Source organism: Petaurus breviceps, unplaced genomic scaffold (assembly GCF_028583685.1).
Source record: "Petaurus breviceps papuanus isolate PSGF00001 unplaced genomic scaffold, PetGlider_PUasm1.0 98, whole genome shotgun sequence".
Lineage (NCBI taxonomy): Eukaryota > Metazoa > Chordata > Mammalia > Diprotodontia > Petauridae > Petaurus > Petaurus breviceps.
In genome coordinates, this window is record NW_027187460.1 from 8689516 (window position 1) to 8715617 (window position 26102).

At 38.3% G+C, this 26102-nt stretch overlaps 1 protein-coding gene across 1 annotated transcript in view; it reads left to right on the forward strand.

The window, feature by feature from the left end:
• Positions 1-26102, forward strand: part of COL22A1 (collagen type XXII alpha 1 chain) — a 630085-nt gene that overhangs the window by 212732 nt on the left and 391251 nt on the right. The window contains exons 6-7 of the mRNA XM_069081305.1: positions 8795-8918; positions 19259-19534. Of these exons, the coding sequence (XP_068937406.1) occupies positions 8795-8918; positions 19259-19534 (400 nt within the window). The remainder of the gene's footprint in view (positions 1-8794; positions 8919-19258; positions 19535-26102) is intronic.

The window sequence follows — 26102 nt, forward strand, 5'->3', positions numbered from 1 at the left end:
CAGTAAGTGGGAGTGCGTGGCTTTTGCCTCTGGGGCAATAACCTGCTGAGACTCCCGGCACATCCAGCCAGTGCCACGTGGTGGCTTCAGCTCCTGGCCTGCAGAGTGTAGGGGGACCAAGCAACCAGTCTGAGGGGTAATCGCTCTTGCTTTAACCTGCTTGGATCTGGATGGCAGTCTACGGTGGAGGTCCTGGGGTGTGTGTCCAGCTAGCCAGAGTGTGTGGAGGCCTCAGAGAGGGCACCCATCTAATACCTACGGCAGCTGAGAAAACCCCAGTATTTGGGACGAAAGCTCCCCTGTCTGGTGGCAGAGTCCTACTGTGGCAAAAAGCGTAGGGGTCAAGTGACTGAGGGGTGACATCACCAGGCATTGGAAACAAAGCAGACAGAAGATTCCAACATTATACTCCTATTTTGGAGACAAAAAGGAGCAAAGCATGGAACAGGAGGAAGACAGTGAAGTCAGAACTCCTGCACCAAAAGCTTCAAAGGAAAATACGAGCTGGTTACAGGCCATAGAGGACCTTAAGAAGCAGATAAGAGAAGTGGAGGAAAAATTGGGAAGAGAAATGAAAACGATGCAAGAAAATTACGAAATGAGAGTCAGCAACCTGACTGAAGAAAATAACACCTTACAAAACAGACTAACTCAAATGGCAAAGGAGACTCAAAAAGGCAATAAGGAGAAGAATGCCTTAAAAAGCCCAATTTGCCAGATGGAAAAAGAATCTCAAAAGCTCAATGAGGAGAATCATTGCTTCAGAATTAGATTGGAGCAAATGGAAGCTAATGACTTTATGAGAAATCAAGATGCTGTTAAACAGATCCAAACAAATGAAAGAATAGAAGGCAATGTGAAATATCTCATGGGCCCCACTGACCTGGAAAAGATCCAGGAGAGATAATTTAAAAATTATTGGACTACCTGAAAGCCATGATCAAAATAAGAACCTAGAAATCATCCTCCAGGAAGCTCTCAAAGAAAACTGCCATGATGTTTTAGAACCAGAGGACAAAATGAAGGTTGAAAGAATCCACTGATCACCTCCTGAAAAAGATCCCAAAAAGAAAGCTCCTAGGTATATTATATCCAGGTTCTAGAATTCCCAGATTAAGGAGAGAATATTACAAGCAGCCAGGAAGAAACAATTTGAATATTGTGGAAACACAGTCAGGATAACCCAGGATCTGGCAGCTTCTACACTGAGAGACCCAAGGGTTTGGAATATGATATTACAGAGTGCAAAGGAGCTGGGATTAAAACCAAGAGTCACCTACCCAGCAAAACTGAGTATCATGTTTCAGGGGAAAATATGGTCATTCAGTGGAATAGAGGACTTTCAAGCATTCTTGCTGAAAAAACTAGAGTTGAATAGAAAATTTGACATTCAGATGCAAGAAGCAAGAGAAGCATGAAAAGGTAAACAAGGAAAAGAAATCATAAGGAACTTAACAAAGTTGAACTATTAACATTCCTACATGAAAAAACAATAATTGTAACTGATGAAACTTTTCTTAGTATGAAAATAGTTGAAGGGAATAGAAATAGAAATTATATATATATATATGTATATGTATATGTATATGTATATATGAGGGTATATAGGCATATGAATACATATGTGAATGTGTGTATATATGATTACAGATATACATAGATTGAGGGTACAGGACCAATTTAACAGGAAGGGATGATACTTAAAAGGTGAAATTAAGAGGTGAGAAAGGAATATAATGAAAGGAGATGGGGAGAGACAGAATGGGTAAACTATGTCACAGAAGAGGCAAGGGAAAATGGTTACAATGGAGGGGAATAATAGGAAAGCAAAAGGCAATGGATAAACCCTATTCCCATTGAATTTGGCTTGGGGAGGGAATGAAATACACTCTAAATAGGGTATCTGACCCTCCAGGAGAGTTGGGGAGGGGGAAGGGGATGAGAGGGGGGATGATGAAAGGAAGGGCAGCCTCGGGGGGGAGGGAAGTTGGAAGCACCCACTTTTGAAAAGAGCCAGGATCAAAGTAGAGAATAGAACAAGTGGGAGGTGGGATAGGAGGGAGGGAAATATAGTCAGTCTTTTACAATATATCTACTGTGTTATTGTTTTACTGAACTGCTTATGTTCCCAGTAAGGGTGGGTGACAAGGGAGGAAGGGAATGAATCTGGAATTCAAAGTTTTAAAATAAAATGTTTAAATAGTATATCTTATTTCCCAATTACATGTAAATCAGTATTAATAATAGTATATTTTGATCATTATATTGGAGTATATTATTAATACTAATATACTGATTAGTATATTATTGATACTGAATAGTATATTATTAATACTGATTTACATGTAATTGGGAAATAAGATATACAGGCACTGGGGCATAGAGATCCACCATGCCCTACTAGAAAAGTCAAAAGGGGTATGGGAGAAAATATGAGAGAGAGCAGATTGGAGGAGGGGATATCCTGTGGGACTGCTATTTTGGGGCAGTGGGTAGGGGAAAAACAGGGAGAAAATTTGCAACTCAAAATCTGGCGGAAATGAATGATGTAAATCAGAAAAAAAATAAAATAAATTAAAAAAAAAGAAAATAGGACACAGATGATTAGAGTTGCAAAGAACCTTAAAAAAGAGATTATTAGAACATAGATTATGAAGTACTAAGTCTGGAAGTAAGGGACATCCTAATATAGCATGCTGGAATGTTAAAGCTAATAGTCTTCTCACCCTGGAATATCATTCTGACACTGAGTCCCCCTCCTCTCATTGATGAATTACAAGTAGAAATTCCATTTTATTTTTTGAGTTTTTAACATTCATTTCTACAAGATTTTGAGTTACAAATTTTCTCCCTGTTTCTCCCCTATCCCCACCCCAAGATAGCCAACATACTGAGTAACCCTTCCCACAATCTGTTCTCTATTATGTCCCCCCCCCATCCCCAGTTACTTTCTTGTAGGGCAAGGTGGATTTCTATACTCCCATTGCCTATATATTTTATTGCCCCGTTGCATATAAAAAACAATGTTTTACATTTCTTTTTAAAACTTTGATTTCCAGATTCTTTCCCTTCTTCCCTCCTTACCCTCCCTACCCCCACTGGGAAGACAAGCAATTCAATATAGCTTGTACATGCATAGTTATGCAAAACATTTCCATAGTAGTTATATCGTGAAAGACTAACTATATTTCCCTCCATGCTATTCCATCTCCCATTTATTCTATTTTCTCCTTTGACCTTGTCACTTTTCAAATGTGTTTGCTTCTAATTACCCTCTCCCCTAATCTTCCCTCCCTTCTGTTATCCTCCCTATTATCTTCTTCCCCCCTACTTTCCTGTAGGGTTAAATACCCAATTGAATATGTATGTTATTCCCTCCTTAAAGCAAATCCAATGAGAGTAAGGTTGACTCATTCCCTTCCATCTTCCTGCTCTTCCCCTGATTGTAACAGATTTCTCTTGCCTCGTTTTTGTGAGATAAATTTACCCTATTCTTTCTCTCCCTTTCTCTTTCTCCCAATATATTCCTCTCTCACCTTTCAATTTTATTTTTTAGATATCTTACCTTCATATACAACTCATCCTGTGTCCTCTGTCTTTTATACATGTACACACACATACACGCATATATATCCTCCTATATGTATATGTATATATACATATATACACATGTATATACATACACATACATATTCCTTTCAGCTATCCTCATACTGAGAAAAGTCTCATGAGTTACATTTATTATTTTTCCATGTAGCAATGTAAATAGTTAAACTTTAATCAGTTCCTTATGATTTCTTTTACCTGTTTACCTTCTCATGCTTCTCTTGCTTCTTGTATCTGAAAGTCAAGTTTTCTGTTCAGCTTGGATATTTTCATCAAGAATGCTTGAAATTCCTCTATTTCATTGAATGACCATATTTTCCCCTGACGTATTATGCTTAGTTTTTCTGTGTATGTGATTCTTGTTTTTAATGCTAGCTCCTTTGATTTCTAGAATATCATATTCCAAGCCCTTCAGTCCCTTAATATAAAAGCTGCTAAATCTTGTGTTATCCTAATTGTGTTTCCACAATACTCAAATTGTTTTTTCCTGACTGCTTGTAATATTTTCTCCTTGATCTGGGAACTCTGGAATTGGCTATAATATTCCTAGGAATTTTCTTTTTGGGGATCTTTTCAAGAGATGATCAGTGAATTTTTTCAATTTCTATTTTGCCCTCTTGTTCTAGAATATCAGGGAAGTTTTCCTTGATAATTTCTTGAAAGATGATGTCTAGGCTCTTTTTTTATTCATGGCTTTCAGGCAGTCTAATACTTTTAAAATTAGCTTTCCTAGATCTATTTTCCAGGTCAGTGGCTTTTCCAATGAGATATTTCACATTGCCTTCTATTTTTTCACTTGTTTGGATCTGTTTTATAGTAACTTTATTTCTCATAAAGTCATTAGCTTCCATTTGCTTCAATCTAATTTTGAAGGAATTATTCTCTTCATTGAGTTTTTGAAATTCCTTTTCCATCTGGCCAGTACTGCTTTTTAATGCATTCTTCTCCTCATTGGCTTTTTGGACCTCTTTTGCCATTTGAGTTAGTCTGTTTTTTAAGGTGTTATTTTCTCAGTCTGGTTGTTGACTCATATTTCATGATTTTCTTGAATCATTCTCATTTCTCTTCCCAATTTTTCCTCTACTTCTCTTACTTGATTTTCAAAATCCTTCTTGATCTCCTCCATGGCCTACATGACAAATTTATATTTTTCTTGGAGGCTTTTGATGCAGGAGTTTTGACTTTGTCGTCTTCTGGTTCTGTGCTTTGATCCTCTTTGACCCTCCAAAAAGATTCTATAGTTTGATTGTGCTTCCTCTATTTGCTCATCTTTCCAGTCAATCACTTGACTTTTGAGCTCTTTGCCACAGTAGAACTCTGCTTCCAGAGTGGAAAGTACTGTGTCCCAAATTTCTGGGTTTTGGGGCAGCTGTTGTTAGAGCTATTGTCAGAGCTATGAGGAGGGTGCCCTCTCTACTGCTGCCACAATTTCTTCCATGATAGCACTCCTCACCCCAGGACCATCACCCAAGATTGCCACCTAGATCCAAGCAGGTCAAAGCAAGAACAGTTCCCCTCAGAATGGTTGCTTGGTCCCCCTGTGATCTGTAGGCCTAGAGCTCAGGTAGTAGCCATGCAGCAGTAGCTGCAGCCACCTCAGCCACCTCTGCTGCCCCGGGGGCAGGGGCCGGACCAAGCTCTTCTCTTACCCAATTCCAACAGGGTTCCCTACTTACCTTTTACTTTTTCTTTGGCATTTTTTGGGTTCAGAATCTGTAATCTGCCACAGCTGCCAGTGATTCACTCTCCTGAAGTCTGCTCTAGCAGGTCTCTGCCACGAGTCTGTGACTCCCTAGTTCTATGCCTGTGTGGCTCATGTGAGACTGTGCTCCACTCCCAGCTCGGTGGGATCAGCCCTTCCTGTTGGCCCACCAGGCTGCCTTCAGCAGGAGATTTGTCTCTCTCTGTCACTTTGTGGATTCTGTAGCTCTAAAATTTGTATAGAGTCATTTTTTACAGGTATTGGAGGTGGTTGGAGTGGGAGCTCAAGCAAGTTCTGGCTTTCTCTGTGCCGTCTTGGCTCTGCCCCACCTAGAAGTTCCATTTGAAGGAAAGTGCCCAGGTTGACCATGTTCACTCCTTTATTGTTGGGCTCCACTGCTGATTATCTAGACTTCTTTCTTTATCATGAGCCCTGGTGGGTACCATCTCTCTTCTCTCTCCCTGCCCCCCTTTCCAATTCCCATTTATGTGTTATCTTCCATAATTTGAATGTAAGTTCCTTGAGGGAAGAGTCTCCCTTTGTACTTGTATTTATATTCCCAATCCTTAGCACAATGCCTGGTACACAGTAAGTGCTTAATGAATGCTTGGTGACATGGACATTAAAACTCAGATGAAAGTGTGCCAGATATCAATCAATCAAAAATATATTAAGTTCCTACAGTGTATCAGACACTGGGCTAATCATTGCAATGCAAAGGCAAAAATGTAATATTCCCTACCTTCAGAGACCTCACATTCTATCAAAGGAGCTAGGTATATATGTAAGCAGATCAAAAGATATAATAAATAGAAGTTAATATTGTGGTAGGAAGGCACTAGCACATGGAGGGTTGGGAAGGACCTTATTTAGAAATCAGTACTTTATTTGCATTTTTTTCTTTATCTGCATTTTGAAGGAAACTAGGGATTCTACATGGCAGAAACGAGGAAGGAACACAATTCCAGGCATAAAGGACAGAAATGAAAGTGACCAAATGTAGAATGTCAGCTTTTACAGGGGCGCTTAACCTGGGATAGTTGAATTTATTTTAAAAGCATATTTTGAATAACTTTTAAATGTGATTCGTTTGTTCATAATCAATGTTTTTATGCTTTTTAAAAAATTATTCAGAGAAGGGGTTCATCACATAGGTTTTTCACCAGGCTGCCAAAGAGGATCAGGACACACACACACACACACACACACACACACACACACACACAGATAAGCATGGAGGCATAGGATAGAAAGGTGAAATGAATTACCTTAAGTCACATAAAAGGTCGGTGATGGAGTTGGAATTGTAAATCATGTTTTCTGAGGGTCCCGAACACTTCCATGTTAGAGCTATTATACTGCCCTGCCACTGAGGAACATTTAATTTGTAATTTGAGTGTGGCTTGTCTGTCAAAATCATTTCTCTTCTTGCCACTGGCTACTAAGCCTTATTCAGGGCCCATTCACCAGAGATGGAAACCAGGTGGACTTAGGGAAACCTTTTCATTGATTTTTTTTTCAGATCTAGCAAACCAGGTAAATGGCTATTCATAGTGAACTTTTGCTCTCAAGTAGGCAAATCAGATTTTATCATAAGTAACATTTGGGAAGACAGGTGTGTTTTATACATTCCCTGAGGAGACTACATCATTCATAACATACTCATTAAATGCCTAGCAAGACCACATCCTTGGGTGCTGAGGTGCATAACCCAGCTGCACTGGAATGAAGTCAAGACCACAGACACTGACCTCTGCAAAATGCTAATAGATGGCATTTGATAAGAGGTTGGCCTAGTTATTCTGTAGCAATAATGCTGAGTAGCATTTTAATCTCCTTCCACCTTCTGCAAGCAATCTTACTAGTATCTTATCCTTTCCCAATCCACTGCTATTTCAGTTTATCTTGTATATATCTTATTTTTACATAGGTGTCAGCATGTTGTCTTTTCTATTTGACTGTGAACAGCCTGAAGGCAGGAACTGTTTTTGGCTTTTTTCTTAATATCCCCAGCTCTTAGCACAGTGCTTGACATTGTAATTATTGTTGACATGCTTTTTGATTTTTGTCTGAATACGTGACTTCTCTCACTCCCATCCTTAGGGTCTGTCTCCTTTTCTCCAAATGAATTAGGACATAATTAGGGAATCTCAGAATGGAAGCAGAATTTGCCCTCTGGTCCAACCCGTACCTTAGTCAGAATCCCCTTTACAATATGGTCAACAAGCCATCTAGCTTTTGCTTAAAGACTCCTAAAGAAGTCTAATCTACTACCTCTCAACTTTTCCTAACTAGATTGTAAGCCCCTGGAGAGGGCTCTTTTTGTTTCCCCAGTAATTAGCAAAGTGCTTGGTACATAGTAGATGCTTATTAAATGTTGATTGATTGATTGACTGTGTTGATGTGTGCTTTTTTTTTTAACCATAACCTGTGGAACATTTGTTACTTTTTGGGGTCATTTTTGCCACAATCTGATAGAAAACAAAATAAAATCATGAAATAATTTAAACAGCAATAATAAAAATGCAGATAAAGGGGGCCTAAGCAGTTCCAAATTTCAAGCTATATTTTTAGGCAGTAATTCTTAAAGCAATTTGGATTAATTAAAAAAGACAGAAATCAGTTGAAGAGATTAGCTATACAGCATATGGAAGCAAATATATCTAGTAACCTACTATTTGATTTAAATGCAAAGACACTTACCACTGATATGGGGACCCACTATATGACAAAAAACTAATGGAAAAACTGGAGAGCAGTATGGAAGAGTTTTTATTTAGACCAACACCATATATAAAAATAAGCTTCAAATTTTTCCATGATTTTTATGAAGAGCTAAAATCATAAATAAATTTGAGAAACATGAAAAAGATTACCAAACATATAAATATTACAGAAAATTTCATGATCAAACAAGGGACAGAAGCCATTACAGAAGATAAGATGGGTGGTTTTGATTACATAAAATTTAAAAGCTTTTGCACAAACAAAACCAATAAAGCTAAAATTAAAAAGAAAAAAAATGGGGGAAAATCTTTGCAGCAAGTTTCTCTTATAAAAATCTCATTTCCAAGCTATATAAGGAATTGATTCAAATTTATAAAAACACAATTCACTTCCCAATTGATAAATGGTCTAAGGGTATGAACAGAGATTTCTCAATGCAAGAAACCCAGGGTATCTATAGTCATATGATAAAATATCCCAAACCACTCCTAATTTAAGAAATACAAAAATAAAGAAATTCTGAGATTCCACCTACAATATGATATCAAGAATAGAATGCCACACTCCAGATGTAGTCCAACTAGGACAGAATACAGGGGGACTTTAACTTCCCTTCTTCTGTACACTTTGTCTAACTTAAAACCTAAGGCGATAATACATTTTCTAGAAACCATATCATGTGATAGCTTTAACTTGAATGCATAGTCGACTAATAAGTCTTGCATCTTTTTTCATGTTTTCTTCTTTATTTCCCTCCAGAGATGTATTTCCCCAAGGTCTACCTGATGAGTATGCTTTTGTTACTACCTTCCGGTTCAGGAAAACTTCACGAAGAGAAGACTGGTATATCTGGCAAGTCATCGACAAATATGGAATTCCACAGGTATGCCATCTTCCTTTGGTTAATTGACTGATTTTCCTATTCTTATAGAACCATTTATTTCCTTTTTGTTTTGGATCTATAAAGACTCTACTTCTGAGAGTCCAATCATTCAGAAACAGGGCTGAATTAGACTACTTGATATTAGTTGGCTGGATTTGATTGCTATAACTTTCAGGTCAGTTTTTCTTGGTTTGAAGAAGAGGAAGGGCAATACAGGAAAAAAAGATAACTTTGGATAGTTGTTGGGCTAGATGCTGAAATGTGGTACCTGTGGCCTACTGCCCTCCCTGGCTGCCTTCAGGTACCAACCAAAATCTCTTCTAAAGGCAGACTTTCCCAACTCTTCTTAATTTTATTTTCTATTTACTCTGTATGTAACCTGTTTGTATATTTTTGTTTGTTTGTTGTCTGCCCCAGTTAGAGATCAGGGAAATATCTTTTGCTTCTTTTTGCATGCCCGGGGCTTAGCCCAGTACCTGGCATATAGTAAGTGCTTAATACACTCTGAATGATTGACTGTGGGTTCGATGCTTTAGCTATATATGCAGAATTCTCCAGGTGTGATAAAGGAGGAGGTCCCTAAGGACCATGTGCTGTTTATTTTCCTGATGAGTGTTTAAAGCAGCTTGATAAGGAGAGTAAAAATACTATAAAAACCAAGTAAAATAGATGCTCTTTCTACTAGACAGCTGCACTGATTGACAAATAGTATCAAAGAAACCTTATCTAGGTAACAGTGGACTCAGCAAGGAGAATTGACATTTATGTGCAGAGCATATGAGTCTATGGCTAGGCAGATTGGACTTCAAGAAAACAGCACATGGCTAGCATTCATTTTTTTCCCTAGATCAATGATAATATTAACGAAGGGAGCTCACAAAGAAGGACTTCCTCTACCAATGCAGATTAGTGCCTTCCCTTCACCCTGGAGTTTTAATGAGTTGTCTGGGACCCTGGGAGATCAAGCAATATGCTATGGGTCACTAAACTAGTATCTCTAGAGGGAAAACTTGAATCAGGTCTTTCTGTATCTCAGGCCAACCCTCCAGCCATTACATATTACTCCCTCTTGTATATCACACTGCTTCCATAAAAAAGAATGTTTTCTCAAATGGAGACTTTGTATGAGACAAGCTGACATTCATTAACATTTCATGTTTCTCTCAATGCACTGTTTCTCTTTCTGTGTTGACTGCCTCCTAACTTTTGACTATTGCTCTTCCCTCCATTTAATGCTTCTTCCTAAGCCTTTGGATTTTTGACCCTGATGAATTTTTTGGCTTAACCCTGGAAAAGCATCCTGAGATCTCTCTCAGCTTGGACTAGACTCATTCCTTAGTATTTCCTCTTTTTCTAGTTTTGTTAATTGCCTCTAACCATGCTTTAGGTCATTCTGTAGGACTGGAATTGAACTTAGGCAAGTCACTTGTGTCAGATGTTGGCCTTCTCTAGTGTGGGGTTGGGAGGGAGAGAAAAAAAAACCAAATTGGAACTCAAAAGTAGCAAAAAAAATTAAAAAGAAATTTTTTGCAAATTATAAGTATTTTTAATATTTCTAAGATGTGTAATTTATCAATATTGTCATTTTTTTCACTGTGATAGATCATAATCCATCCCCCTTTTCCCCACAGTTAGTAGCTAGCCTTTGAATATTACTGTTGCCAAGTTTGTCACACTGTAGCCAACCTGGTGGTGAGTCTCTCTAAATGTAACTAGACTGGTCCTTTAAGAAAGCCAAAATAAAACCCATACATACATGGCTGGCATGAGGATTCTACCTTAAGAATATTATTGCATTCTTAAATCCATGTGGGTTTAGGAATGCTTATGTATAGGGCACTTGTGTATGTAGGTAAGGGGTAGTTATATCAATGTCCCCCTCCGCATAATCATCTAACCTACATTTCACCTTATTTTCCATAAGAGTACCATGTCTCCAGACTCCATTCACAGTTATCCTTTTCCATTCTTTTCTCTGTCCTTCTCTCTTTCCTTCTCTTCCTCTCTACTTTGCTTCTCTTTTTTCCCCTTTTCCTTTCCTACCTCATCTCTCTAGGATTGGAAGTGCAAGAGATCCTCATGGACTAAAAATGATAATAGTAACTATTATTTATATAGCACATGGCATTTGCAATGCTCTTCATGACTTATTTTGTTAGATTCTTACAATAATTCTAATTATAAATGCTATAATTATCCCCATTTTACAGGAGAGGAAACTGAGGCAGGTTGTGGTAAAGTTAACTTGCCTATGTTCACATTAGCAAGTTAGTGTCTGAGGCCAAATCTGAATTTGAATCTTCCTGATTCCAAGTTCTGCTATACAATATACAATATACAATGTGCTATCAATGCTGGTCATTACAGAAGCTTTAATCTGCTCTGTTTCCCAGCTGGACAGGTTCACTCCTCTTTAGGCAGCCTTTTGGCGCTGACAGCTTCCAGTGTTAGTACCATATTTAGTACAGATTGGCTCCACAGCTCATAATTCCAGAGCTTAAGAGGTCTACCAACCTTGTCCTCCCCAGTAGAAGCAATTATAGACAGGCAACACTATCCCCAACTCCAGAATTATTTCCATACTAGATCATGGAATGCAGTAATTTTGATTCAGAGTGTTTTGAATAAAATATTTCTCCCTCTCTCAAATCTCATTCTACCTTTATTTTGTCCAGTTCTTCACCTTGGCTTTTACTTTTCAACTGATGTTTTCCCACTACTTTCCAAATTAATTTTTGGCTTTCCACTTTGATGGGTTGGAAAGGGTGATTTTCAGCTCCCCATATAAATGAGGAATGTGAAACTTGGTAATCACAGTCATCCCAGAAACCAATTGGTGTGTCATCAAAGATCTCATTCTCTGGCAAATTGTTAGCCCCTTTGCTCACACAGTTAATGAGCCAACCATATGTCAGTCAGTCATCTGCCTTTGTCTTCACCTGGAAAATGAGCTTTTGGGAGGTAGATGCCAAATTCTTCTATGAGCCACTGTGTTTCCCTTTAGGAAGTATATTAAAAAAGGATGTGGCTAAGCTTTCTCCTTCTGTCCTCTTCATTTGCCATCTGGAAGAAAGAGCATTCAGGACACCTGGGTTCTCTTCTCAACTCAGGATTACCCTGCTTTAGAAAGGACACTAAACTTTGATGTAGAGGTTCTGGATTCAAACCTTAGCCCTACTGCTTGCTGATTGCCTTTGGGTAAATCACTTGGCCTCTCCAAACCTCATAGGTTTTATCTGTAGTAATGAGAATATTAATGCATGTATTTGCACACAATATAATGTACACATTTAATCTGCAGGGTTATTGTGAGGAAAATAGTTGCTAAACACAAATGTATCAAATACAGGTGAGAGCCCAGAGGGACCTTAATATACCTGGAAGATAGCCTTACCCCCAGTTGGCATACCTAATTGAGACTTGGAAAACCCACCTGAACAACCCGAGGCCACATGGTGGTGGTGGACTCGAACACTAGTCTCTTTCAGTACACAATTCCAGTGTTTTGTCTTCTGTGATGCTAATTTTATATTTCTGAGTCAAGTTACTTTTTCTCTTTATGTCTCAGTTTTCTCATCAGTAATAAATGATCTCTAAGGTTTAGAATAAATGATCTCTAAGGTCCCTTCTACTGCTAATATTCTTTGTGCCAGGTTTCCTTCCAGTTGTAACATTTTATAGTTCTATGATTCTATAGACCAGGGAGTCATTTTTCAGTTATCTCAGACTGACTCCATTTGGGATTTTCTTGGCAAAAATGCTAGAGTGGTTTGCCATTTTCTCCTCCAGCTTATTTTACAGATGAGGAAACTGAGGCAAACAGAGGTAAGCTACTTGCCCAGGGTCACATATCTAGTAAGTATCTGAAGCTGGATTTGAATTCAAGATAATGGGTCTTCCTGACTCTAGGGACATCACTCTATTCATTGAGTCATTTAGTTGCTCAAGTACATTTAAACAAGATGGAAGTTGGTGAGGATATAGCTGTCTCAAAGGACAACATGCTGTATTCTCTGACCCTGTTTCTAAGTCAGTTCAGGGTCAACATCTAACTACCACTTCTCAAGGCATGGCAGAAATGAAAGGATTTGAACTCGAATTTGAATATGTGTCACTTATTGTATAAAAGAGGTGCCTTTTTTAGGCATACTAGATGGCTGCTAAGGTCCCTTACAATTCTCAGAGGCTATGATTTGGTGAAATGAAGCCTTGACATCTGGATTTTTGATTTGTCATCTTTGACTTGTACTGGAGTACAGGTCTAACTTAGCCCATTTCTCCTAGAGCAGGAACTAACACTGCTACTGCTAATATTCATAGTTCTTTAATGTTTCAAAAGTACCCTATTTTCACCGAGCTAGGAAGTCTATTTTCCCTCTTTTCTTTTCTCCCCTTCTCTTCTCTTCCCTTTTTTCCTTCTCTTTTCTTTTCATTTTCCCCTCTCAACTCTCCTCTAAGCCATGTCCTCTATAACCATCTCCCTAATTATCTCACTACTACACAGGTACCATTTCCTCCTCTAGTCCCCTGTCCTGCTTTCCAGTTTTAGAACCATGGACCATGATCAATTTAACTATCTCATTTTTCCTCAGTTGGGAGAAGGGGGAGAGAAGGAGATGAAAACACTGGGCACTATAGTAAATACATAAAAATTATCTCATTTGGTCCTCAAAACAATACTTTGAAATAGGTCCTATTATTGTACCCATTTTTATATTTGCAAAAACTGAGGGAGATAGAAGACCCTTGCCCAGGGTCACACAGCTAGTTAGTTTCTAAGACCAGGAAAATATTATCAATCTATCCCTCTGTCACCTCCAAATTTGACTTTCCAGTTGTAACTTTCTAGACTAAAGTTTTCCCACTGACCACCACTCTCCTATGTTTGTTGCTTCCCCTATTAGACTATAAATTCTTGAAAGACAGAACTCTCTCTTCAATAGTAACTTTTTACCAGTTATTTACCATATGGCAAAGTGACCTGGAATACTACAGTTTCTGAAGAACTAAGATGAACATGACACAGAGGGCACTGGAGAGGAGAATGTTGTGGTGACCATTTGAGAAGCTATGTAATAATTTTAACAATAAGGCCCTCATTTAGTCATTTTATGATAAGCAGAGAAGATGATCAGGTCATATGACAAGAGTGACAGAAGGCTGCTGGAATGCTAGTGTTCCATTGGTACCCTTATGATTTCAAGAAAAATTCAAGAAGGCTCTAGCATTTTGGGTTGTCCCTGAATAGTGAGCTTTGGATAAATCATGGTCAAGGGTTGTACAGGATGAGCAAGAATAGCTGGGATTCAGGTTGCAACATTGGATGGCACTCCCAAATGAGAAATGGTAAGGTGATTACATGGTGACAGTACTGGGGTTCCCATAGTAATATCCCCAAATAATCCCCTGAGTGAAGAATAGGCCAACGATTTTTGTGATGTAGCCATAGTAAAGCAATAGACTTATAATCAATATGAGAACTAGATTTGTACCCCAGCTCTACCATTTACTGCTTGGGCAAGTCACTTTACCGTTTGAACTACAGTTTCCTCAACTGTAAAATGGAGGAGGCAAACTGAATATGTGTAGTTCCTAGATCATAAAATTGTGAGGTAAAATACTTTCATAAGTGTTATAGAAATGTGAGAGAGCCATCCTCAAAGCCAAGAATTTTTCAGTCTTGTCTGATTCTTTGTGACCCCATTTGGACTTTTCTTGACAAAAATACTAGAGTGACTTGTCATTTCCTTCTCTAGCCCATTTTACATGCGAGGAACTAAGGAAAGCAGGGTTAAGTGACTTGCTCAGGTTCACACAGTAAATACCTGAGGCAAGATTTGAACTTAGAAGACAAGACTTTCTGACTCCAGGCCTGGCACTCCACCCACTGTGTCATTTAACTACCCAAGATCTGGGTTCAATTCCTTTATATGACATATATTGACGGCAGGACCCTAAGGTACTCATTTCATTTATTAGTATTCTAGGAAACTCTAAGATTATAAGTTTCAGTGAAGGTGCCAGCCTACATTTGTAGGAGTTACCTTACTTGAGAATTTTTTAAACCAGTGAAATTTCATTTCTACTCCTTGTCTCTGCCCTTATTCTTATAAAGCTGGTATGAGGGCAAGAGAAGGAAGGGGAGAAAATAGAAGCAGTAGAGATGTGTACATTACTGGTGCCACCTTGGACAAACCACTTCAGCTGCTGGACGTTCAACTTTCTCACCTATAAAATGGGAATAATAACCCCAGCTTACTAACCATAGGTTTGTTATGGGGAAGAAATTGTATAGCAGTTGTGAAAGAGCTTAGTGCCTATAGATCGCTAAAGAAATAGATGCTACTATTAAGGTTTTTATAGTATTTCAGAGTAACCTAAAGATCTTTCTCGGTGGGAAAACTTTTGGAATTTTTGAAACCAAATGAGTGGGGCAGGCCTTTGATCTTTGGGATGGTAATTGCAGGCAATCTAAACTGTCTGCCATCTGTGACTGTTCTTTTAATTTGTGACACTCCTCACCCCCCCTTCATGAAACTCAATAATGCTACTTAGTTGGTGCCCTCTTTTGTTTCCCACGACTTGAATGAGCAACTGACCATTGGACAGAAATTGTAGTGTTCTTTTAGATGGAATTGAATTAGTCTCTTTGCCCAGAACTAATACTGGTTCTTGGACAAGAAGTTTTACTCACCCTGAAGTTCAAACAAAGTGCCCTGTCATATTGTATATTAATCAATTGAAATAAAATCATATCATCATGAGAAAATTATTATGAAGCAGAGTCATGGATTTGGAGTCAGAAGACTGAAGTTCCAATACTAGCTCATAATGTACTAGATTTATTGCCATGGTCAAGATTACACACATATGTAAAATGGAGGTACCTATTTCTGGAGAGATGGCAGTGGGAGAGGTAATAAAAGAGCCTGCCTTTCCAATGTGCCTCTCAAAAACAATGAAAGAAATATATAAAAAAGAAAATTTAAATGAGCATGGTAATACCTGCAGTGTCTATTTCATTGTACACAATAAAGTAAATACAGAATAATACAAAGCAATGTTTACAAAGTAATATTAAAAAAAGGTACTAATAATGGAGGATTAGGAAAGGTTTTTTGTTGTTGGTATAAAAGAAGATACATCTTTTCAGAACTGTTGAATTAAGAAGCCAAGTTTTCTGGTTTTAAATACTATCTATACTCTTTGCCATCACATTATGCTTCTTTAGTCTTCAAAATGAAAATGATTGTAGGTATTCTGGAGTTTGGGATGATACTAGCCCAATAGAAGTGGAGGATGTGTTCTGGGGAGGACAACTATGTTTGAAGATATAGTTTATGTCCAAATTATGGTGGCCAGGTTATTGAAATCCATTTTGAAGACTTTGAACATCTGTCAAGTAGGGAACAGGGAACTATTTGAACAGGAATGTGACATGAAGAAATTGGTGATTTAGGATAACACCTCTTTTTAGTACAAGGGGAGAGACTACAGCCAGAGAGATGAAGTAGTGATCTGGGCATGAGGTGATAAGGGTCTGGATTAGGGTTTTTAATGTAAGTGGGAGAGTAGGTAAAGAAAAGTTCAAGGCGAATTTCAAAGGAAAACCCCAACAGAACTTGGTGACTGATTGGCTACAGCAAGTCAAGCAAAATGAAGGGTTATCGGTAATACCAAAGTTTTGAACTTAAGGGAGAGGAAGGGTGATGACAAATGTATTGATAGGGAAGTTGGAAAGAACAGCTAGTTTGGAAGGGAAGATGATGAGTTCTCTTTTGCAGGAACTGAATTTGAAGTGACCTTAAGACTTCAGGTAAGAATTAAGGAGTAGAGAAGGAAAAGAGTATATCATCAGTCTTGAGGTGATCATTAAGCCCATAAAATAGTAAAGAATGAAAATCAAATATGTATTTTGGGAGAAAACCAATGTAGAAATTTGTATTGCTTGACTATGCATATTTTTCATAAGGATTTTACTTTTCTCTCTCCCACCCCTACCATTGTAGCGTTCTCCTTCTGTTCATTATCTCCAATTCATGGTATATTCATATTATTTGAACATAGTGGTTGTAGGTTGTCTTCATATTAGACTATAACATTCCTTGAGAGCAGGTATCATTTTTGGCCTTTCTTTCTATTACCAGTGATTAACAAAATGAGCCTGACAGTCAGCAGTTAATAAAATTTGTTTACTATTAACTGACTTTCAAAAAAGTGGTGGAGATGGAAGGGAGAGAAAATAAATGTGTGTTAACTAGAAAAGTAAAATTTAATTTAAAACTCATCCAATTAGCTAGAATTATTATAAAGCACTTCACAAACTTTAAGACACCATATGAATGTCAGTTAATATTATTATTCCAAAATGGCAAGTCATTCATATGCAAGGATCTTTCTTGTATAGTACCATATAAAACACATACAATTGAGTGAAGGAATTAGAGCAGCTACCTTGTAGAACTGATAGGATATATATTTGTTATGTCTCCACTGTGACCATAGTATTAAAATTGTTTAAAACAGTTGACCTTTGCAATCTGACTTCAATGACCTGGTTCCCCAAATTGTTCTCAGGAGCAATAGAAGTTGGCTACTGCTCACTCCAAAGACAGATTGTTTAGCCAACTCAATTATCATCAAGGTGAATGGCTCTGAAGAGAAGTCATGGCTTTTGTCAAGAGCTGGTTTAGCTATTTCTCCTTCCTGATCATTTCTGCTTTCTGGCTCTCTCCCTGGTTTGAACTCTCCCTCTTCAGGAAACCTGGTGGGATATACTTGGCCTCTTGCCATTCCCTTTCTTGCCATCTGGAATAGCTCTTGAATCCCTCACCCCCTCATTATTCTGTGATCTCCTTTTATATCTCATCTGCAGACTCTTCTGTCCTACTCCTGTGTGACTCTTCCTTCATTCTGTCCTGCTGCCAAACTGAGCTCAGTGCTGAAACCCTACAGGGCTGCTTGGTGATGAAGTCTATGTTAAAGATACAGGTCTAACTCCCACGGTCTATCTTGGTATCCACTGATAGCTCCTCAGGGAAAGGTTGGCTAGACACAAGATGAGTAGAAAATAACCAGGAAGTCTAGTTATGGTTGAAAATAAGATAACATAAGCCAGCAATAAAAAGTTTTTTAAAATTATTTTTAAGGTATGATTCTGGGCTGGAGAGAGACAATGTACAAAGTAAAGTACATTGGGCTAGGTGGAAGAAACCTAGGTTCTAGTCTCATTTCTGCCTCTGACTTACTATACCTAGTTTTAGAGAGGGGGAGAGAAAGACAGAGACAGAGACAGAGAGAAAGACAGAGACAGAAACAGAGGGAGGAGGAGGAGGAGGAAGAAAAGAAGTTTCTATCCTGAATTTCATTTCTTTACCACCATTTGCCAGAAATATTCCACAGGCATCTCAAATTCAACATATCTAAAACAGAATTCATCTTTCCTCATTCCCCTCACATTCCATCCCTTTTCCTAATTTCTGTTTCTGTTATGGGTACCATTATCCTTTTGTTTCCCAAGGTTCAAAACCCTGGAATCCTTTGACTCTTTTCTATTTCTAACCCCTACAGATCTAATTAGGTGCCAAATCTTCTCCATTATAACTCCACAACATCTCTCACATCTCTCTCCTTCATTCTATACACGACCATTCCCCCTCTGTTGTTTAGCTTCCACTTATCTGAACTATTACACAGTCTGCTAATCGGTCTGTTTACCTTAAATATGTCTCCTCTCCAACTCATACTTCATACAGATGGCAAAATGATTCTCTTAGAACAAGATCTGACCAAGTCTTTCCCCCGTTTAAGAAGCTTCTAGTGGTTCTCTCTTGCCATTTGAACAAAATACAGCCTCTTCTGTCTGGCATTTAAATCCTTTTACTGTCTAGCTCCAGGCTATCTTTCCAGTGTTAGTGAATCTTAAACCCTGCCATATACCCTATATTCCAACCCAACTAACCTGTACTTTCCCATACATTACATCCCATCTCCAATCCCCATGCCTGGAATGCTCTTACTAACTCTGCTTTTCAGAATCCTTAGATTCCTTCAGTCCTCAGCTTGTGTCACCTTGTACATAAGGTCTTTACTGATTCTCAAATAGTTCTTCATATTTGCTTTGCATTTGTATGTAGGTATCTGTGTACCCTTTATTTAGTAGAATTCTAAGTTCCTGGGGAATAGGAATTTTTTGTTTGTTTGTTTCTGTCCCCCAACCTTCTACTATAGTGCTTAGCATATAGCGTGGGGCTTAATAAATGTTGAATGAATGTCAAATGAATAGAAATATTCTCCCTAGAAGTCCCTTATTATTTAACAACTTGCTGACTTTTTTCCAGGTCTCTATCCGGCTAGATGGAGAGAACAAAGCTGTGGAGTATAATGCTGTGGGAGTGATGAAGGATGCAGTTCGGGTGGTCTTCCGGGGTGTTCCAGTCAGTGACTTGTTTGACCGAAACTGGCACAAGATTGCTCTCAGCATTCAGGCCAAGAATGTGTCCCTCTACATTGACTGCAAGCTGGTACAGACACTTCCCATTGAAGAGAGAGAAAACATCGATATCCAGGGAAAGACCGTGATTGGCAAGCGCCTCTATGACAGTGTGCCCATTGACGTGAGTTTCCTTCTGCCTAATGAAATCCCAGTGCAGCCAACTCTCATGGCTTTGGGCCTCCAGAATAGCCTTTGTTAGGTTTACTAGGCTCATGAAATGTTCTCTGAATTCATAAACATGATCACATAAATAACAAATGAGAATGAATGTGAATGACACCCTACTGTCCCCATCCTAGACTTGGGAAAACAAATAAAAAACCTAGATGTGGAGTTAGGGGACCTCAGTTCAAACCCTGGCTACTTTGTGACATATGTTAAATTAATAGTTTATAGATGATTTAGAAAAGTATATATATAGCATTAGTATAAAATTTGTAGATGATACAAATACTAGGAGAGATAGCATACAGGATGATAAGATACAATAAATATAAACAGGCTACAATGATGAACTATTATAAGTAAATGATTTGCAATCAGTCAAATATAAATTCTTATGTTTGTGATAAAAAAATAAATTTCATAGCTATAAAATAGGGAAGAGAAGTTTGAACATCAGTTTATCTAGGATAAAAACCAATCAGTGGGTTTACTGGATTGCAGCGTCCAAATGATTGTAGAGAATGACATAGTAGCCAAAATAATCTAGTGCAGTCTTGCGCTGCACTGAGGGCCATAGATTCCAGTAATAAGGAGAGAGTCCTGTTGTCCACTATCCTGGACAGATCAATCTGGAATATTGTATTTTGTTCTGCATGTCACTGTATGAACAGGGCATTTATACAGGCCCAAAAGAAGGCAGCCAAGATAGTAGAGGTTCTCTCCTTCTTGCCACATGAATGTGATGTGAAGGAACTGGGGATGGCTACCTGGAGAGGAGATGACTAATGGAGGCCATCAAAACTCTTGTCAGTATTTGAAAGGCTACAATATGGAAGAGAGAATTGTTCTATGGCATCCCAGAAGACAGAACTAGGAACAACATGTGGAATTGCAAAGTAAATCTAAGAATGATGGAAAATATTTGCAAGTAGATTGAGTTTCCTTGGTACATAGTAGATTTTCTTCTGATTAGAAGTTTTCAATTAAAGGCTGGATGATGATTTGTTCAGTATTTTTTAATGAAGATTCCTTTTTAGTTATAGGTTGAATTAGATGGCTTCTGAAGGTGCTTCCTACTCTGAAATTTTATAGAAGTAGAGAGTCCATGGATGACCAATGACTACTCACTCCTCTTTTCAGGGTCTCAGTGTCCTCATCTGAAAGACTAAGATAATAACAATTAACCTTCCTTACAAGATAGCTATTATGAAAGAAACTTGTCAGCTTTGGAGCACTATAGGAATATAAATTAGTCATATCATTTTTAGTACCAGATCCTACTATTAACTGTTCTCCAAGGTGGATCATACTTTAAGAAAGCCTGTTATACTTAGAGATAAATTCACAACAGGATAATGTGGGGAGGCCAAGGGCAGGATCATTTACATAAAAATATGTGTCTTCACTTTATAAGAACGATTGTTGATGTCTTCTTTAAGAAGAACATTGCCAAAATAGAGAGGCAGGGAAGTAGGGTCTAAGGACATAAACTGAACTTAGGAGTACGTATAATTAGGAATGCATGATGCAATAGTCAGAAATGACTTTCTGGACCAGATAAAAATTGAGCTACATTGCTGAACATGAAGGAGTCCAAGAGACACAAGGAAAAATGAAGGAAGGAAGGCATTCATTTGAATGACTAGAAAAGATGTACAGGCAACATTGCATAAGGCAGGGATAGCCATGCCAAAGTCTGGTGATCTTTCCATGCCTCATTTTCCTCTCTATCCTTCTGTCTCTTGTCTACATTCACCTCTACTCACAAGAACAGCAGTTACCACCTGATGCTCCCCTTGCCCAAAGACAAAGTTAAAGGGAAGAGGAGAGAATGAGAGAGGGGGAGGAAGAGGAGAAAAAGAGGAAAAGGAGATGAGAGAAGTGAAGAGGAGAAGAGAAAAAGAGGCAAGGGGAAGAAAGGGTAGAGGAAGGTACCTAAGAAGACTTTTGTGTTATTAGACCTCATCTATCACTTCCATTCTAGCCATATTATATGCCATGTTCTAAATCAAATTTCTTCTTAAATCGATGCATAAATCTATGTCTCCCTCTCAGATCCTGATAGAGTCAATATAATTATTTCCCTCAGTTTCTTTGGTTTATAATGGATCTGAGGACCTTTGGAAGTGTTATATTTTTTAAAAGGGACAAATCAGTTTGGAATCAAGGAAGAGCTACCCTGTTAACAAACAGAAAACTGCCTTTTTCAATCCACACTTAGGATTTTTCCAACTTTAAAGCACTATTGAAAGGCACAGAATTGGTAATAGTGGATTATTAGAAGATAGTAATTATGATTCAAATCCCATCTCTGACACTGCTTGGGTGATCATGGGGAAGTAACAGTCATTCTAGGCCTCAGTTTCATCATCCATAAAACAAAGAGGTTAGACTAGATGGCCTCTGGGGTCCTAGCTCTAGCCCTATGATCATATCCTCTAAGATCTTATGACTCAGTGATTCTGTGATTTCTAAGTTCCCTTCCAACACTAATCTTATGACCAATGTAGATTGTCTTGATGACTTTGGTCAACTTACTTCTCACTGAGCCTCAGTTTCTTCATCTGTAAAGCAAGGAACTTGGACCAGGCAGTCTCTGAGTTCCCTTCCAGCACTAACATTTGTTGACCCTGTAACTTTAAATTATTATATAAAGGTAAAGTATTAGACTAAGACATAACCCCAGCCTTGAGGAAGTTGACAGTAGAGTAGGAGAGATTAGACATGTCCATTAACAGAGTTTATTTCTTCAGATGCTCTGAGCTGTCCTTCCAGGAGGGAGAATTCTTTCTTGCATGCCACTTTTGTTTTGCCAACTCTCCCTGGCTCAGTATGGAGTGCCATGACATTAGCAAGAGGTGATTGTCATTTAACCTGCCTGTTTCTCATCATTCCTTTTAAAGAGATATCTGGCCACTCCCAAGCCTACTCCTTTAGAAAACAGGGAACAGACCTTGCTGATGAAGCATCACCATTATTTTCGCTTACTTAGCTGCCTGTGAAGTGAGTAAGGGACATTGATAGTCCTTTGGAGTTTTATGTAAGTTTCTCTGCCTGTCTCATCAAAGAAGACATCTTGACCTTACTGCAGTTTCTTCAAAACTCCAGCATGAAGGGATCTAGGATTTGGTCTTTTCAACTCTCTAGATTATAGCTCATGCATTAAACAAGACAACAGATGAGTTAGATTTTGTGTTTGTTTTTTCAGGAAGGAAAGAAAAAGCAACAAGGGAACATTGTAAACACTCGATTTGAATTTAAACCTAAGTTTGCTTTTCACAAATGAAATGTATTCACAGTATCACATGGATTAGGTATTTGAAAACAACATGAATTTTTACCCATGAAACTGGATCATGAAAATTTATAGGCAGGATGGTTCCTACGTTTAGGAACACTGGATTTAGAATCAGACACTTGGGGGTGAATCCTTCCTTTGCTACTACCTCTGTGACCTCAGTCAAATTTACAAGTTATCCAAGTTCTGTTTTCCTCATCTGTAAGATAAGACAGTTTGATGAAATAACCTGTACTTTTTAATTGGTTCTAAATATTCCATGGTACCAAGATTAGCTAGGCAGAGGCACATAGATTTAAACCTGAAATTGTCCTTAAAGCATACTTTAATCCCCTCATTTTACAGATGAGGAAACCGAGACCCCCAAATGGTCCATAAAATGGAAGAAGTTGGACTAAATGATCTAAAGGGCTCTCTGCCACCAGTGATATAATAATTCAATGAACAGAGGCTAAGTGTCATTAGACTTGTTGGTGACGCAGAGCTAACATTCTGGGCAACTCAGTAGGGATGCAGAAAGATTTTGACAGGATAAAATGCCAGGCTTGAATATAATAAGGTTAAATTTAAGGATAAGAATAGAGGTAAGCCCTGTGATTTCATTAGTATGAGCAACTCCCAATTGAAGAAATTCTTTCTGTTCATTCAGGCTGGTGTCTTTTCTACAATTTATAGTTTTAGAGGATCGTCTATAGTACTGAGGGTTTAAGTGAGTTGCCACAGCGTTAATATATATATAAGACACTAGGTCTTCCTGTCTTTAGGACTGGCTCTCTCTCCCTGTAACAATATACCTCTCACACTGAAATTTTATATGAATAAATATGTTTTAAACTTAAGATTAATAAAAGAAAGATAAGAAGAAAATCAGCTTCACAAATTCAAGATGTGGTGTGCAGTGGATAGAGCTCTGGGCCTGGAGTCAGGAAGATCTGAGTTCAAATCTGGCCTTGGTTACTTCCTAGCTGTGTGACTCTGGTCATGTCACTTAACCTCTGCTTGACTCAGTTTATGCATCTATAAAATGGTGAAATAATAGCATCTACCTCCTAGAGCTGTTGGAAGGATCAAATGAGATAATTATAATGTGCTTAGCATAGTACCTGGCCCATAAGTAAAAATTCTATATAAGTGTTAACTATTTATTATTATTTTTATTAAAATATTTCTGAAGTTATTTTGTGAACTCCAAGCTCAATATGCATCACCAGGAAGATATAACAGCTATGGCAGCCAAAACAAAGATAGCAACTAAATAGACCCAATTTCATCTTGGACTCCATTAAGAGAAGCAGACTGTCTTCCCCTGTATTTTGGGTATACAGAATATCCCAAAAGTCTTTAGCTATTAAAGTAAATAGAACAAGTCTAATTTCTCTTCTCTGTGACAATCTTTCAAAAACCTAAAGAATGCTAGCATACTTGAAGCTATTCAAGTGGAAAATTACACTAAGACTTTGGGGACATCTTTTATACAGAATATTATGCTGTCTTCTGGGCACTGCATTTTAGGTACGTTAGACATGAGGTCCAGAGTGTCTAGAGGAGGGCAACCACACTAGGCAGAGTGAAAACTCTTGAGATCCTCTGGCATCCTGTTGAAGGAGATGTGATTGCTTAGGCTGATGAGAAGAAGAGGTGGAGGGATGGGAAGAGGAGGGCAGTGCAGCAGCTGCCGTCCTCAGCCCCCCAGACAGAATTCAGAGCAACAAATGGATCTTCCAGAGAGGCAGTTTTGGGTTGCTTATAAGGAAGTAGCTTACTTAATATATGTATTTTAAAAATGAAACAGGTTGCCTTGGGAGCCTGTGGGATATCTCCCTTATTTGATGTCTTTATAAGTAGAAACTAGATAACCACTAACTGGAGATGATAAGAAAGGATTGTTATTCAGGCAATGTCAACCTTGAGCAGTTAGGTAGCACAGTGTTTAGAGCACCAGGCCTGGAATTGGGAACACTTGAGTTCACATGTTACCTCAGACACTTACTAGCTGTGTTGACCCTGGGCAAGGCACTTAACCCCGTTTGTTCTAATTTTGTCATCTGTAAAATGAGTTGGAGACGGAAATGGCAAATCACTCCAGCATCTTTGTGAAGAAAATCCCAAATGGAGTCACAAATTGTACAAGATAGAAGAACTACTCAGCCGTAGCAATGACAAAAGTTATCTTTAGATGACTTCTATGACTCCTTCCAAGTCTGAGATTCTGGATTCTGTAATTCCAAGTTACCTCATTTGGAGATAGACAGAATGCCAGGAATACTTCATCTTCTCAAATAAACAGAATCATGTAGGATGACACCTTACATTTCTATAGTACTTTACATAGATTATCAGATTTAATCCTTAAAACAAATTTGTCAGGTAAGAGGTGCAGTTCTCTGCATGGCCTTTCCAAGTTCCTTCTTGTTCCTATTACCTCCTATAATAACTCTTGAGATTCTCTCATTTAATATCTCTTGTGCCTTATTTATAACATGAAGGAATTGGACTAGATTATATCTCTGTAGTCCTTACTAACATTAATACTCTAATATTCTAAGTTTTACTTTTCCCATTTTAAAGACAAAGAGCTAATGTGTCTCACACCAAAATGCCCAACATAGTTGAGGCTTGAATCCAGGCATAGTGCTGAATATTTTATCCTAAATTATTGGGTTCATTCTCCCTCTGGGCTTCTTCTTCTCAGGGCAAGCATTACCCTGGATCTAGAATGGTGAGTGGTTCTATCCAAGTGTAGGGATGATACCTTTGGCCCAGTCCTTGCCACTTCCCTTTAGGGGTCTGCTAGAGCTGACTTAAAGTAGTCTTCCTTGATAAAACTTTGGTGTGAACATTTATACTTTGGAAATCAGCAAACACTCCAAATCAGAACTTTATTATTTTTTGGGTTGTTAATTGTCAAGACTTAAAAAAAGTGATGGAAAAATATTAATAATGCAATGTGTCCTCTGTCCATTTTCTCTGCCAAGAACAAATTGTTAAACATGCCAACACACTGCTTCCCCTCTCCCTTTTTATTATCCATAGGAACAAACCCCCATCACTACTATCTTCAAATGTATGACCCCTTTGTCCAAATGAAAACTTGGGTGGCCTCTGTGAAACTTCATGGCTTTCCACATATATGAAGAGCATTTGTGAATCTGTAATGGTCAGGTTCCTTCAGGAAGCAGTGACCAATTCCTCATCCTTTTCTGATAGTTTCCCTAATCCTATGTGA